The 17,607-nt window shown below is 43.6% G+C and overlaps 1 protein-coding gene across 1 annotated transcript in view; it reads left to right on the top strand.

The window, feature by feature from the left end:
* LOC121289860 (transmembrane protein 150A-like) overlaps positions 1-6,331 on the top strand; it is a 42,024-nt gene extending 35,693 nt beyond the window's left edge. The window contains exon 7 of the mRNA XM_041209767.1: positions 884-6,331. Coding sequence (XP_041065701.1) covers positions 884-1,122 — 239 coding nt within the window. The 3' untranslated portion in view covers positions 1,123-6,331. The remainder of the gene's footprint in view (positions 1-883) is intronic.
* Positions 6,332-17,607: the final 11,276 nt, after the last annotated feature.

The raw sequence follows: 17,607 nt of genomic DNA, 5'->3' as shown, positions 1-17,607 counted from the left end.
GGTGGAGGGAGTTTGGGTTTAGGGCGGTGAATGGGGTGCCAATCAAGCGTGCTGCTTGGCCCTGGCTTGTGTCGAGCTTCTTGAGTGCTGTGTGAGCTGCACTCATCCAGGCAAGTAGTATTCCAACTGACTGCTGACTTGTGCCTTGTAGATGGTGGATGTACTTTGTGGAGTCAGAAGGTGAGTTACTTGCCACAGAATTCCCAGCTTCTGATCTGCTCTTGTACACCACAGAATTTATAACCTTCTGGTCAATGGTAACCCCTCTCATTTAAGACTGAGATAAGGAGAAATATTTTCTCTGAGGGTTGTTAGTGTGTGGAATTCTCTTGCCCAGAGAGCAGTGGAAGCTGGGCCATTGAATATATTTAAGACTGAGTTAGACAGATTCTTGATCGACGAGGTTTGATCGAGGGTTATGGAGGACAGGCAGGAAAGTGGAGTTGAGGCGATCAGATCAGCCATGAGGAGGAGGCTCAAGGGATCAAATGGCCTACTCCTGGTCCTAATTCTTGTGTGAACTCTAGGATGTTGATCGTGGGGGGGGGGCGGGGATGCAGCCTTAGTAATGCCATTGAATGTCATGGGGCAATGGCTTGATTATTTCTTGTTGGATATAGTTGTTGCCTGACATTTGTGTGGTGGGAATGTTACTTGCCCCTATCAGCACAATCTGCTGATATTCAGTGTCTAGATGCCAACATAAAGAGTAGCCCCTTGAGCCATATGCAGAAGATCTGCCTGTGGAACTGTACCTTGAAAGGAATCAGTGCCCATATAGGGAGGAAGGAACAAAGACAGGAGCCTAAAAGTAATAACTGTATGTGTTCTTTGTGTGCAAAGTCATTTCCTTGCGAGCGATTTCCTTAAAAGCTGTCTTCAGGTGGCATCTTCTTTATTCATGAGAGCGCTCTGTTCCAACATGCCGCCGCTGTCTGCGAGTGGATTTTTACCGTCGACGTTCTGGTTTTTTATGGGACGTTCTCCTTTGACTTTGCCTCCATCACCAACGAGACCGTGCTGGCCATTATGAGGAGAGGGAAGAGCAAGGCTTTGAAATCACCAGGGAGTAGCACATCTGCACACCTGAACAGTAACCTGGAGAGCATCGCCATGATTTAACTGGAGCTGCTGCGAAATGGAGTAGTCCCCTCAGCTACACAGGAAGTCTGAATTAATTTGGATTACTGGCTTGTGTCTGTGCCACTCTCCCTTTTTTTTTATAAATAACTCCACCTTGGTAGTACACAACTTGAATATTGCTGTAAAGAGAGACATGTTGCCAAAACTTTTCATCTTGCACTCATCAGGACAAATGCAAGAAAGCCAAATGTTATAATATAACAGGGAGCTTATAGTTCCTCATTGCTTTCTCCATGGCAATACCTCAGCCAATCAGAGTCCACCTGCCAATCAATCACCTGGGTTCTCCCGTAGTATAAATTGTTGTGATCATTTGAAACTTGTCATTCTTGCATTTGTCCTGATGAGTGCAAAGAGAAAAACTTCAGCAACATGTCTCTTCAGCAATGTTCAGACTCTCCACCTGTTCCACGCACCAGAAACAGGGCATTGCAACCCTCTTACTAGGCTCCCTACAAAGAAACCGAAAAAAAAATCCCTAATCTTCCTCAGAAGCGAATGCAGCGGAGACAAAAAAATGCCACAGTGGGGTGCCTGAGCCACACCGGGCAATGCTTTACAGAGTTGACCACCAGGGTACGCAAGCCTTGTTTCACCAGACAGAAGGCTGTTCTTTACTGCGGTAAATCTTGGTGTGAGTTTGAGATTTAATTTACCAAAACAAGAGTGGGCGAGTGGCACGGTCCCTTTAAATCAACAGGCGCTACTTCCCAGAGGGCTGATCATCCATAAATATAAATTGAACGGGTCACGAGCATTTTTCAGCCTTGGATTTATGCACAGGGCTGGAGAAAGAGGATAGATAGCACTGCCAGCCCCTCTCTCGATACACAACACATTCAACTGTGCAATTTCTCCCCTATTCACTTATTTTTGTCAAGTGATACTTTAGTGGGTTAAATTTAAAAGAAGTGGGTTTGGATTATACGGTTTTCAAATTCACGTGGGAGATTTTAGTTTCTGTAGGCTCAGTTTGTGACTTTTCTGTTGCATCTAGGAATGAAAAGAGAGAGTCCTCTGGTGTGAGCCCTAGTCTGCTCACCTCTGCAAAAAAGAAGGGGCTACTTGCGGTGGAGGGGGGAATAGGCCAAGCGCATTTCTTTTAACCCAAGCGATCAGGTCTTTCCTGTCAGGCTTTGGATCGTTGAAATTTCTAGGTGTTTCCCTCCCCTTGAAGCTAGATGATTGGTCTTATAAGGGAACAGGAGATTACCCCAGTGTGTTTGCTGATCGCTGCCATATATGCAGAGGCCACGATAGACTTCTGTAGCTCAGTAGTACACAACTAGAGTATTGCTGAAGAAAGAGACATGTCTAAGCTTTTTGTCTTGCACTCTTCAGGACATTCGCAAGAATACCAATATAAGGGGGAAAACAACAATTTATACTGTATGTGAAGAGAGTGCTGATTGGTTGGCAAGTGAAGTTGCCATGGAACTATGTCGTTGTTTAGACGTCTCTTTTTGCAGTAATACTCCAAATCCGTAGCTAGCATTTCAATCACTGTTAATAAGCTAGGAGAAACACTACATGCTTAAACACAGGGAGAGCCAGTGACGATTTCTGACCTCTTGCCCACCTTGAGGTACAAGGATATATCCCAAGTACTTTCACAACAGTGAAGCCAAAAGAGTCAGTGAGCATACCACTCTGACATAAGGGGCAACCTATTTACTACAGGGGCAAATGCCAGGATGGTGATGTGTGCAGTGGGTTGGAATACTGTCCCCTTTCACTTCTGTCTCATGGAACGGACAAAAAAGGTAGCACAGAGTGAGCAACATTGGCTCAGTAATCTGATCCAGTGAAATCACTGATGAGGCAAACTGGGTGGACTGGAAAAGGGGATGGTGTTGATTTACTGTCACCTGTTTTATACTGCAGTCTAAGAAATATTACCCTCACGGTCTCTTTGCCGAGAGTCCTAATCAGCCTTCCAGTGTTTAAATCCATTCAAAAAGGACTGGTAGGCATGCCCTCTCTGACAGGACTGGTTTCAGAGAAATCATGGAATGGTTACAGCCCAGGAGGAGGCCATTCAGCCTGTCGAGCCCATGCCAGCTGTTATGGTGGGTAAATTGGGTGAGGACCCTGTAGGAAAATGGAAGACCATTTAGCCCTTCTGAACCTGTTCCACCATTCAGTCTCAGCTGATCTGCAATCTAACTCCATATACCCACCTTCACCTCATGTCCCTTAATACCTAGCATTTGCAAAAATTTTATCAATCTCAGGTTTAAAATTTACAGTTGACTCAATATCAATTGCCATTTGCAGAAGAGAGTTCCAAACTTCTACCACCCTTTGTGTGTTGAAGTGTTTCCTAATTTCACTCCTTAAAAAGTCTGGCTCTTTTTTTTAGACTTTGGTCCTGGACCCCCAAAGCAGCAGGAATAGTTTTCCTATCTCTCTCCTTGAATCCAGGAATAGGTGTCTTTATGTATTAAACACTGGTCTAATATGTCACGCTGAAGGGTTTGAACTCTGCTAAGAATGAAGGCTGACAGGAGCCTGGATGATGTGTTATAGCATCTTCTGTCTGCCTGCTGGCTGATCAGGGTCCTCAATGAATCAGTTCGCTGGCCTGAATTCTGTTGCTGGGGGAAAGGCTCCAAATGCAGAAAACGCCCTCATCATAACGCTAATTGAGAAATTTCCTCACAAAAGACCTTTAGAAGCTCTCAGTTAGGACCATGGTTCCAAGTGGTATCACAGAGAACTGGAGCAGAGCTGGAGTATAATCCTGGAGGAATAAATATCACCAAGGTGTGGGGCAAAAAGGGAAGATAACTGCTTCTAGCACTGACACGTCTGCCCTTGAGAAGTACAGTTTAAAAAAAATGAACACGTAAGTCTCAGACGGAAAGAAAGACTTACATTTATATAGCACTTTTCATGATCACCAGACATCTTGAATTGCTTTAAAGCCAAATGAAGACAGAGTATAAAATGAGCCCACACTGCTCACCAACATTCAGATCTGTTTGTAACGGTTTGTGTGTCAAGTGAAATATTATGGCTGTTCAGATTTCTCAGTTATTTGCACACACCAGAACCAGGATTTGCAGTCATTTGACTAGGCTTCCCTAAGAAGAAAACAAAACATCCTAGATCTTTAGCATATCGTTGGTTGCTTAGTGTGAAATGTGGCCTAAATGACTCTCTCGTCACCAAAGGATGCTGTGCCACAGTTTGCTCCATAGAAGGCAGCAGAAAGATTAGTGCATGGATTGTATCTACTGTAGGAAAATTGGTCTGCCTTGCTTACTTGCCACTTTGAGGTGACCATAGTATAGCCATTGTGCATCTAACCAGATGCAGACACTTCACCCTTTCAATGGACCAGCTCCTGAAGGGTACAGACTGTCTGAAGCTACCTTGTACTATATAGCTCAATGTTATGAAAAGCTGGTGCACACAAACATGATTGAGTAGCAACAATTGTGTTTGTGGAGATGGAGTTTGCCAAATTGAGGTTAGACCCTGGGACAGGTGGTTTTTCATTCATCCAACATCAATTCACATTTGTCCACATCCCTGCATTATTGCCAAAAATGCCAGTGACAGAAATTTATGAACTGTTTGCTCTGCTAAAGGTGGTCAGATTCCTTAATGAGGTGTTGCCTTTTTCTGTTTTTGCAACAAGGAACACGGTGTGACCTGTACCACTGAGTGCAGTCATTAATCACTCGTGGGGTATTGTACAACAAAGCATTCCAGCAAGGTATCTACATTTGTAGGATTAATTGTTCATGAACCAAATGCTCCCCATACCCTCAAAATGTTATTTAGCTGTGCAGTGTCTTTTAAGATAACTTGCCTTCCTCCCCCACTCTGGGTTGTGGTTCCTCAATAAGCTCAGCCAAATGCTATTCACTTGGGAGCCAACGGTGAGTAGTAGTGGTCTATTACAATTCACTCAGGGAGTTGCTGTGGCAACAGGCACTTTTACGTGCATGTTGTATTCTGGAGCTATGGATAGTGATGGTGGAAACTCCAACGTTCTTCCCATCACATGGGCTGACCAGGAATCTCCCACTCTTAGCACCCGCTATTGACGCCAACTGGAAGGATTTCCAGTTTGATACTTGACCTGTTGGGCCATGATATGAACGCACCTTCCTTGGCCACAAAGTCTGAGGGTGGGACTCGAATATGGAGCTTCTGGATCAGGAGGCAGGGACGTTACCCACTGCACAAGACCACCCCTCCTCCCCCCCTCAACAACAGTGAGTATAGAGAGGCTATTAAGCTGTGGAGGGAGGGGGTGGCACAGTTGAGCTCAATCTATATATATATTGCCTGTCAACAGCAGGTAACCTGACTGATTTCCACACTCCTAGAGCCCCACATGCCAAACCTAAAGAGGCCAAATGAGGCACTTCCCCTTCCGCCCTTCACATTGCTATCATCACCGAACTCAAAACTGCCCTGGCCTCTCCGGCCGATAGGGTTTTCTTTACTTACAGTGAAGGAAGTTGTGGGTAACCAATTGTGGCAGAATTAGCAGTGAAACGATGGGGCCTCTTGCAGTCTTACACTAAGTGTAAAATTTGAGTGGTTGACTTAAAACCAAGTTGGACTCCACTAGCCAAGTTGCAGGCTCCGCCTAGGAGCCCCTGGGCAGCAGCAGAAATTTTAGCAGAAGTGAACAGAGCTGGATGAAGCCGGGGTTTTTAAACGCTGTGAGAAATAATGTGCTCAGTCGAAATTACAAAGAACGCTGTTACCTTGATGGGTTTACACTGGGGAAAATGCCTGGAGTCTTTCAGCTGCTCAAGGAATGTTAAACTGAAGGGAAACTACATGTACAACCAGGGTGGCACAATTGAAGGTTTCCTGGCTGTCTGAGGGCATTCTGTGCTCCCAGCCACAGCTACATTTTAAGAAACAAACCTTCAATATTAGAACAAGGCTGAGAACAACATGTACTTTGGCTTCTTATGTTTTTAATTAATTTATTTTAAAAAGGGAAATACTTGTCGACTGTGAGATTTTTAACAAATATTTTTAAATTCTTCTGTCTGACATTGTGCGTAAAAGAGGCCTTGTATTTTGACCAGGTTTTACAGAAAACAAAAACGTTCAATACTATTGCAGAAATTGTCCTCATAGCCTTGCGATGAACCACAACTTTAAATCATGTATCAGGATTTTAATTTTTTTTAAATAAACATTTTTAAATGTTGTAAGTTTCTTTCTTTGTTGTCCGCTCTTCACATGAATTCGTCGCACCTACATCACATTCAGGGAATGTGGGGCACAGTCCAACTAGCACCATCCCTTTGGGCAACTATGGTCAGTATTTCACTAAACGTCCCTCTTTCATCCCTCTGTCAGATTTGCCTGTTCCGATAGTCCGGCATTACAGCTGACCCCACCGCCTGCCCCCAAAGAGGAAGAACTATATCATACAGAAATAACAGAGCCCATGGTCAGAGAAATCTACCAACTTAAAAAAAAAAGTTGAGCTAATCAAATATTTCCTGGCAAACCTTCTTAGTACTTGCTGCATAATTCACCCACAGAGTAACAATTTCTGTCTGACAATGTCTTCTGTTCAAGGGGCCATTCATGAGTTCATGCAGGTTTCCTTTGGGTGGAGGGGACTAAAACCTGAAGCTTCCCCTCCAACTAGACACCTGTGCATGGAAGTTTGAGAAATGATTTTGAGTGGCAGCTAGCTTGGGAGAGGCCGTGACTAGAGATGAAAGAACACAGAGTGGCAGCCGACCACGACTAAAGGAATGGCATCAGAATTAGTGCAGAGAGGAAGGAGTGGCAGAAGCCAAGGGAACAAAGTTCATGATCTAAGGTAAGTATTGAGATAGGAATCTAAGATTAGGAACTAGAATAATCAAACCTGGATTATAAAGTTTGAGGTTTCAAGTTTTAACCTTTTCTTCCGAAGTCTAAAGTCTGATAGGTTTAGATAGTAGCCTAATAACTAGAGATATGGCAGGGCACCTCGGTCCCATTGAATGCACAGCCTGTTCCATGTGGGAACTTCAGGATGCTTTTCATTTCCTGGGTAACCAAATATGCAGAAAGTTCTGGGTGAATTGAGGCCTGTCCAGGCCAGATAGTTGCACTTCAACAGAGCTGGGACCAGTGTCCTTGAGGGAGATGCACTAGTGCTATAAGAAGGGTTTAAACTAATGTGGCAGGGGTTTGGGCACTGGGACATAGTATTGGAAGAAGGAAGGTGCACAAGCATTTGGGAGAGATGGATAGCACTATGGGAATAAGTAGGAAGGTATTGGGTAGGATCAGATTAGGAGAGAATACAAGAGAGTCTCAGGTAAGTTTGCAGTGCATCTGTGTAAATGCACAAAGCACAGTAAAAAATGTTGGTGAGCTGTAGGTGAAAAGGCCATGTAGGAATATGGGAAACAGAAAAAAGAGGGCTTCTCAAATGTCAGGTTGTTGATACAAGTGAGAACCAGGCTGAACATAGTTCAGAGGGGGAACAAAAAGAGAAATGAGTGGAAAGAAGTAACAAAAAAGGGAATCCAAATTTTCCATAGCCATATCAATAGTGGATGGATAGCAAGAGGTCTATTAGGAACCAAAAAGGAGGCTGAGGCAAAGTTTGAGGGACTAAATGAGTACATCTCTTAACCAAGGAAGAAGATGCTGCCAAAGTCATAGTGAAAGAGAAGGTTGTTGAGAGACCGGATGGGCTATAAATTGATAAAGTGGAGGTACTGGAAGGACTGGCTGTACCTAAAAGTTGATAAAGCACCAGATGGAATGCATCCTAGGTTGCTGAGGAAAGCAAGGGTGGAAATTGTGGAGGCACTGGCCATCATCTTCCCATTCTCCTTAGATTCAAGGGCGCCAGAGGACTGGAGAATGGCACGTTACACCATTGTTCAAAACAAGATGTAAGGACAAACCCAGCATCTACAGACCAGTCAGTTTAACCTTTGTGGTGGAGAAGCTTTTAGAAACTATAATCTGAGGTGTAGAGGGCACAACTTCAAACTTTGCAGATGACCCAGAACTTGAAAATGTAGTGAACTGCGAGGAGGATAGTGATAGACTTCAAGAGGACATAGACAGCTTGGTGGAATGGACAGACATGTGACAGATGAAATGAAATGCAGAATTTGGCAGGAAGAAATGAAGATGAGAGGTAATATAAACTAAAAGGAACAAATCTACAAGGGATGCCGGAACAATGGTTGAGAAAGCATTCAGGATCCTGGGAATTATAAATAGAGGCAGAGAGTACAAAAGCAAGGAAGCTATGATTAACATTCATAAAACACTGGTTCAGCCACAACTAGATTATTGTGTCCAGTTCTGGACACCACGCTTTAGAAAGGCCTTAGGGTGCAGAAAAGATTTACTAGAAAGGATGGAGGCCTTTAGCTATGTGGATAAATTGGAGAAGCTGGGCTTGTTCTCCTTTGAGCAGAGAAAGTTGAGAGGAGATTTGATAGAGGTGTTCAAAATCATGAGGAGTCTAGACAGAGTAGATAAGGAGAAATTGTTCCCATTGGTGGAAGGGTTGAGAACCACAGGACACGTATTTAAGGTAAAAGAACCAAAGGCGACATGAGAAAAGGCTTATTTTTTTTCAGTGAGTGGTCATGATCTTGAATGGACTGCTTGAAAGGGAGGCAGACTCAATCACGGCTTTCTACAAGGAATTAGATTACTATTTGAAGGGAGAAAATTAGCAGAGCTGTGGGGAAAAGGCTTTTGCAGAGAACAGACATGAGCCAAAGAGCCTCCTTTTGTGCTGTAACCATCCCAAGGTCAGTTCATCCATAGAAAGTTGGACTTACTGCACTTTCCGATGGAAAAGTACTGACAATAATACCACTTTTAGAATGGTGAAATTAATCAGAACTTTTTGTATAAATTACCAAATGAGGTAAAGTATGAGTTCTTTACCTTTTTCTGAGATCATGTTCCTGAAAAATATGGTATCTTCAAGTGACTGTTTATACCAAACATATGAACTTTAAACAATGTCAAATTTGAAAGAAGAACCTTTATATTTTGTAATGGACTCTAAATGATTATACCAGCCAACTTCATTTTATTTCTTTATCCTGAGAACATGAAAAACAATGATTATTCATTTAAACAAAATTGATTAAAGATTGTATTCAAATTTGGAGGAAATGTTGAATAAAAGCTCTTAACTTCAAATATTTTACCTCAAATATTCTGCTTAATAACATCACAGAGACATTTGGAAAATAACAAACTGAAGACTAAATAAAAGACTAAACTAAAGCTATATTTTTAAAATTTGGTATTGGCAGGCACTTCCTGTCACCCTTTTTTCCCATTTTAAATTCATATTTCCGCAGTCATAATGGAAACTGTCTGTGTAAGACTTATTAAGCTGTAATTTCAACTCTTACCCACACAGTGGAAGAGTTGGCTACAGTGCTTCCAGTGGCTGGAGGTTGTAATTGTGACATGTTGACGTAGTTTCCATTATAAATGTATAACAAGGAACTTGTCAGGACAATATTAAAGGACCAAATATTTGTAGCTTAAAATAGGGATTGAACTGCTTTACATCCATGTACTTGTTCAATTATCCCTCAGCCCCCAACACTGCTTCAACCCAAAGTTTACTTTTGATCTTGATGTCCCATGCACAACACTATTGAAGATTAGTGCTACGTAATGCTTGGGTATCAGTACAAGCCATATCCTAAAGAAAAACTGTTCCCATTAGCTGATAGTACAAGGACTCGGTGACACAGAGTAAAGATTTTGGGCAAGAGATGCAGGGGAGATGTAAAGAAGAACTTGCTTTTATGCAATGAGTGGTAATGACCTGAAAGTCACTGACTACAAGGGCGGTGGAAGAGGAGACAATGAATGATTTCAAAAGGAAATTGGATGGGCACTTGAGGGAAATAAACTTGCAGGGGCTACGGGGATAGAGCGGGGGAAATGGGACTGACTTAATTGCTTGCTTCATGCAACAGTTTAATCCTGGGAACTATGCCCCATAAACGTCTTGCATCTAAGGCAAATTTCTACCTGTCAATTGGCAACATGTAGGACATCTCTGTGTTGCAGTTGCACCTGGCAAGCTCAAATCTTTCATTGATAAAGCTGCAGGACATCACAACAGGCAAGGAATGCACCAATCAAAATCAGGCAAAGTAGCTAAAGTTCTAATGAAAAACTAAAGATGTAAGAAAACCAATCAACCAAAAGCAGTGAGGAAAGATGGTCAATAAAAGTAGAAAACAAATGGAATTGTTCCAAATAGTTAATGAAAATCATTCCAGCCACACTCTTGAATTCCTGGCTGGAAAGGAAACCTATTCCTAGAGATAAGATTTGTAACATAATACAAGTATTAAAAATACTAGAGTTTACCAGTTATTGACATAGTTTACTCATGCCATTGGCCTGTGGTTCCCTATAAAACCTAGGGTTTGAACTCATATTGCTTCCCAGTTTCAGCCAGTCAAATCAGCTAGCAAGCTCTAAACTTCCAGTGCATTTATGCTTGTAATGGTGAGCTTGCCTCACTGGACTGTGTACAATCTGTCAGATTATGACATTATTTTTCTTAAAAACAGGGTAAAGCATGAATGGTTGAGCTTTATTGGGGTTTATTTCTAAGCAAAGAGAAGATAAATGGAGACAGCAAGCAGATCAAGTGCAGAATGGAGAAAAAGAGGTGCTGTGGGTATCTGGAATTCGCTGCCCAAGTTGGTGGTAGAGGCAGAAACTCTAAACTCTTTTAAAAAGTACCTAGATCTGCGCCTTAAATGCTGTAAACTGCAGGGCTACGGGCCGGTTACAGGAAGGTGGGATTAGAAAGGGCACCCGGGTGTCCTTGGGCTGGCATGGACAAGATGGGCTGAATGGCCTCCTTCTGTGCTGTAACTTTTCTATGGCTCTATGTACAGAGTGAAAAGGGAGGGAGTGAGGAGTGAGAGATAGACAGTGAAACTGAGATTTATTAGTGTACCTTCTGTAAGCAAAACACCATCTTTCAGGAGCTAATCAAAAAACATTGCATCGTCTCCAAAGGGACCACTTACAAATACATTTCCAAATTGTTTCAAAGGAAATTCTAACTGTAAATCTGGCTCACCATGGAACCTGTGCATGTGTGCCTAAATGTGTTTGTTGATCGCAAATATCACTCCTCAGTGTGCAAATGCACCATTTTGGGTAGCACAAAGCCGTGTGAAACTAAAAGGAGCAGATTAGAACCCTGCACTGTACAGACCTAGCCAGTGGGGACACAGGGCTTTTATAATTGATCTCAGTATTTCAGACTTAGAAGGGGAATGATCAGCCGGGTTGTGACCAGTGGATTCCTGCCTATGTGGACAGCGATGACAGCAGAATTAGGCTCCGTTAGGATGTCCGCTAGTTCAAACAGCTTGCAAATACTTGATGAATTTCCATTTGGACGAGGAAGTGGAGTTATAAACCCAAAGCAGAGAGAACACTGGGGTGTGGAAATATTTTCCAGGTAGGTCCTGACTGCCCTGTGTGAACACAAAGATGAACCGAGCCCAAGTCAAAAGGTGACACAAAAGGGACGGGCTCCCTCCATCCCCAGGGACCATGCTCCCTCGGTCACAATAGAAATTCATTGTGTCTCAGCATCTCAACATGAGCCTTGCAGATACAGGTCAACGCACGAGCATTTTCATGCCTTTTCCACTCTAAAAGGAACACACAGTTTGGCTGCGTGGTTAACATATTGTTTCTGGGTCAGAAATGCATTGGTTTGAACTCTAAACTGAGCTGAAGCAAATAGTCTAGGCCAACTCTCCACTGCAGCACTGAGGGAGTGCTGCAGAGTCAGAGATGTTCTACTTTAAATACTATTTTGAATAGCACTTTGCCTGTTCAAAGAGCTTTAGCGGTGTCCTTATTGGCATTCCTCCCTTAAGAGACACTACCAGACACATTAAAGCCTCAATGCAGTGATGCTGCTGATTTAGAATGGCTGATGCATGCATCTAAATAACTGCTCGCAAAGTAGTTAATTGTGTAAAAACACTTTGAGACATTTTGCCATAATGAGGCTCAATAAGAATAACAAAGATTATAAAAATGATTATATTGCCAGCTAAAACACAAGGTATCAGCATCAATAAAAGATGTGTCTATCTGTGACTTTGTCCCTGGAGAATAGTACACAGCCTTGGAAGACTAAATGATGTAGTTGAGAAATAACGTAGTAAGGGAGGGTTTGTGGAGTGGGGTTGGAGAATACGTCATCATTTGAACTTTGAGAGTCCTTAACTGACCTGGTCGGCAAAGTGTAATGGTGCTGCCTAGTGGAATAACAACAGTATTACATGAACAAATATAAGAAATGTTATTTTAAATAATGATTGCCGGATTTTATTCCCCTTGGGAGATTAAACATACGGGATAGAGTGTGCGAATGGTTAGGGCAGAATAGGGTGGATTGTAGATGGTTTTTGGATGGAGCACAATCACAATTGTCCTCATTTCACACAACAAAGTTATTGTAATGCTGAAACTAAGGCACAAAGAACCTTGATTTGGCACTGTAAAGCATCAGATAAGGGTTTCCTCAGTCATACAACATAGTATACATTAACACTCAATCACAGCCACCCATAGTATACATTAACACTCAATCACAGCCACCCATAGTATACATTAACACTCAATCACAGCCACCCATAGTATACATTAACACTCAATCACAGCCACCCATAATATACATTAACACTCAATCGCAGCCACCCATAGTATACATTAACACTCAATCGCAGCCACCCATAGTATACATTAACACTCAATCGCAGCCACCCATAGTATACATTAACACTCAATCGCAGCCACCCATAGTATACATTAACACTCAATCACAGCCACCCATAGTATACATTAACACTCAATCACAGCCACCCATAGTATACATTAACACTCAATCGCAGCCACCCAGACCAAGGAATATTCAAATATTCAGCAAACTGTTTGCTCCATTACAACAGTGACCACACTTCATAAGTACTTCATTGGCTGTGAAGCTCTTCAAGACGTCTGACAGTCATGAAAAGCGCTACAAAAATGCATATCTTTCTTTGTATCCGTCAACAAGAAAGTAATTTAATTTATATGACGTGGGCATCGCTGGCTGGGCCAGCATTTATTGCCCTTCCCTAATTGCCCTTGAGAAGGTGGTGGTGAGCCGCCTTCTTGAACCCCTACAGTCCTTGTGGTGTAGGTACACCCACAGTGCTGTTAGGAAGGGAGTTCCAGGATTTTGACCCAGCGACAGTGAAGGAACGGCCGATATATTTCCAAGTCAGGATAGTGAGTGACTTGGAGGGGAACTTGCAGGTGGTGGTGTTCCCATGTGTCTGCTGCCCTTGTCCTTCTAGATGGTAGCAGTCATGGGTTTGGAAGGTGCTGTCTAAGGAGCCTTGGTGAGTTCCTGCAGTGCATCTTGTAGATGGTACACACTGCTGCCGCTGTGCATCGGTGGTGGAGGGAGTGAATGTTTGGGATTGGGTGCCAATCAAGTAGGTTGCCTGGTCCTGGATGGTGTCGAGCTTCTTGAGTGTTGTGGGAGCTCTCCAAAATAACCTTGAAACAGCATTTTATAAGCAGGAGTCTACTGCAGATTGCTTCTTTGGTTACCAATTCCTCTTCCCAAAGACCAATGTATGATTCCATGGCATCATTTACCCAAGTAAATCCCAAGTCAGTGTCCCAATTGATCATTATTGATGTATCAGCTTTCATAGGAAATATGGACAGATTATTCCACCATGCCATGCCTTGCCATAGCTGAAACCAATCCTGTCCTCACAGAATCCTTACAGTGCAGGAGGCCATTTGGCCCATCAAGTCTGCACTGGTTCTCTGAAAGAGCATTCTACCTAATCCCATTCCCCTGCCTTTTCCCTTAACCTTGCACATTCTCTCTTTTCAGATCGCAGTCTAATTGCCTTTTGAATGTCTCGATCGAACCTGCCTCTACCACACTCTCAGGAAGTTCGTTCCAGACTCCAACCACCCTCTGGGTGAAAAAATTTTGCCTCACATCACTTTTACTTTTTTCGGAAACTATTTTGACCTGTGCCCTCTAGTTCTTGATGCTCTCTTGAGTGGGAAAAAATTCTCACCATTTATCTTGTCCATAGCTCTCAGGATCTTGAATACCTCTATCAAGTCTCCTATCAGCCTTCTTTTCTCCAAGGAAAACAGTCCAAACCTCTCCAATCTATCCTCATAGCAACAGTTCTTTATCCCTGGAATTATTTTTGTGAATATCCTCTGTACTGTCTCCAATATCTTCACATCCTTCAAGTATAGCACCCAAAACTGAAATTAGTACTCCAGATGATGCCTAACTAGTGTCTTATACAAGTTCAACATGACCTTCTTACTTGAGGAGACTAAATGCAGATTGCGTGACACCTTCACTCAGTCCGCAAGCATAATCCAGACCTTCCTGTCACTTGTCATTTCAAACCCCATCCTGCTCTCATGCCTGTAAGTCTGTCCTTGGCCTACTGCAATGCTCCAGTGAAGCCCAACACAAACTGGAGGAGCAGCACCTCATCTTCCGATTAGGCACTTTACAGCCTTCCGGAATTAACGTTGAGTTCAATAACTTCACACCATGAACTCTCCTCCATCTTTACCCCATTTTTTTTAATCCAATATTTTGGGTTTTTTTATTTTACTTTTTTTCATTATTAAGTTTTTAAAATCCTTTTCCCTCAACCACCTCCCTCCCCCCACCCCAAACAGGGCCACCTGTCACTGGTTTCTATGTTGTGCTTTCACAGAGTACATATCCTTGTTCTACTATTAACACATTCTGCCTCCTTATCTTTATGCCACTTTCAGCACCTTCTTTAGTCTTTACCACTACCGTTAACACTCCCTTTGTCTTGCGACCATGACATCTTTGTCAATCTCTCCTTGGCTCCCACTTGTCTCTGACCTTCTATCTTGCTCCACCCTCTCTTAAACAGTATAAAATTCATCACATTTCTACCTCTCTTTAGCTCTGAAGAAGTCATGCGGTCTCGAAACGTTAACTGTGTCTCCCTTCACAGGTGCTGGCAAGCCTGCTGAGTTTTTCCATCATTTTTTGTTTTTATTATGACCACCTTACTCTTGTATTCAATGCCCCTATTAATAAAGCCTAAGATACTATATGCTTTATTAACTGCTCTCTCAACATGCCCAGCTATCTTCAACAACTTATGTATATGTACATTGAGGTCCCTCTGTTCCTGCACCTCCTTTAGAGCTTCTCTATTTTATACTGCGGTCTCTCCATATTCGTTTTGCCAGAATGAGTCACCTCACACTTCTTTACATTGACCTTCACTTGTCACCGAGATAAAAACAAAAAAACTGCGGATGCTGGAAATCCAAAACAAAAACAGAATTACCTGGAAAAACTCAGCAGGTCTGGCAGCATCGGCGGAGAAGAAAAGAGTTGACGTTTCGAGTCCTCATGACCCTTCGACAGAACTTGAGTTCGAGTCAAAGAAAGAGTTGAAATATAAGCTGGTTTAAGGTGTGTGTGGGGGGGGAGAGAGAGAGAGAGAGAGAGAGAGAGAGAAGTGGAGGGGGCTGGTGTGGTTGTAGGGACAAACAAGCAGTGATAGAAGCAGAACATCAAAAGATGTCACAAACAACAGAACAAAAGAACACATAGGTGTTAAAGTTGGTATTATCTAAACGAATGTGCTAATTAAGAATGGATGGTAGGGCACTCAAGGTATAGCTCTAGTGGGGGTGGGGAGAGTATAAAAGATTTAAAAATATTTAAAAATAATGGAAATAGGTGGGAAAAGAAAAATCTATATAATTTATTGGAAAAAAACAAAAGGAAGGGGGAAACAGAAAAGGGGGTGGGGATGGAGGAGGGAGCTCACGACCTAAAGTTGTTGAATTCAATATTCAGTCCGGAAGGCTGTAAAGTGCCTAGTCGGAAGATGAGGTGTTGTTCCTCCAGTTTGCGTTGGGCTTCACTGGAACAATGCAGCAAGCCAAGAACAGACATGTGGGCAAGAGAGCAGGGTGGAGTGTTAAAACGGCAAGCGACAGATAGATTTGGGTCATTCTTGCGGACAGACCACAGGTGTTCTGCAAAGCGGTCGCCCAGTTTACGTTTGGTCTCTCCAATGTAGAGGAGACCACATTGGGAGCAACGAATGCAGTAGACGAAGTTGGGGGAAATGCAAGTGAAATGCTGCTTCACTTGAAAGGAGTGTTTGGGCCCTTGGACGGTGAGGAGAGAGGAAGTGAAGGGGCAGGTGTTACATCTTTTGCGTGGGCATGGGGTGATGCCGTAGGAGGGGGTTGAGGAGTAGGGGCTGATGGAGGAGTGGACCAGGGTGTCCCGGAGGGAGCGATCCCTACGGAATGCCGAATGGGGGGGGGTGAAGGGAAGATGTGTTTGGTGGTGGCATCATGCTGGAGTTGGCGGAAATGGCGGAGGATGATCCTTTGAATGCGGAGGCTGGTGGGGTGATAAGTGAGGACAAGGGGGACCCTATCATGTTTCTGGGAGGGAGGAGAAGGCATGAGGGCGGATGCGCAGGAGATGGGCCGGACACGGTTGAGGGCCCTGTCAACCACCGTGGGTGGAAAACCTCGGTTAAGGAAGAAGGAGGACATGTCAGAGGAACTGCTTTTGAAGGTAGCATCATCGGAACAGATGCGACGGAGGCGAAGGAACTGAGAGAATGGGATGGAGTCCTTACAGGAAGCGGGGTGTGAGGAGCTGTAGTCGAGGTAGCTGTGGGAGTCGGTGGGTTTGTAATGGATATTGGTGGACAGTCTATCACCAGAGATTGAGACAGAGAGGTCAAGGAAGGGAAGGGAAGTGTCAGAGATGGACCACGTGAAAATGATGGAGGGGTGGAGATTGGAAGCAAAATTAATAAATTTTTCCAAGTCCCGACGAGAGCATGAAGCAGCACCGAAGTAATCATCGATGTACCGGAGAAAGAGTTGTGGAAGGGGGCCGGAGTAGGACTGGAACAAGGAATGTTCCACATACCCCATAAAGAGACAGGCATAGCTGGGGCCCATGCGGGTACCCATAGCCACACCTTTTATTTGGAAGAAGTGAGAGGAGTTGAAGGAGAAATTGTTCAGTGTGAGAACAAGTTCAGCCAGACGGAGGAGAGTAGTGGTGGACGGGGATTGTTCGGGCCTCTGTTCGAGGAAGAAGCTAAGGGCCCTCAGACCATCCTTGTGGGGGATGGAGGCCAGTCCCTTCCCACCTACATCCGTGATTCCTCTGACACCTTACGTCATATCAACAATTTCCAGTTCCCTGGCCCCAACCGCTTCCTCTTCACCATGGACGTCCAATCCCTCTACACCTCCATCCCCCACCAGGATGGTCTGAGGGCCCTTAGCTTCTTCCTTGAACAGAGGCCCGCACAATCCCCACCACCACTACTCTCCTCCGTCTGGCTGAACTTGTTCTCACAC

This window comes from Carcharodon carcharias, chromosome 17 (genome assembly GCF_017639515.1).
Source record: "Carcharodon carcharias isolate sCarCar2 chromosome 17, sCarCar2.pri, whole genome shotgun sequence".
Lineage (NCBI taxonomy): Eukaryota > Metazoa > Chordata > Chondrichthyes > Lamniformes > Lamnidae > Carcharodon > Carcharodon carcharias.
Note: the sequence above shows the minus strand (reverse complement) of the source record. Positions and strands in the feature narration are given on the sequence as shown.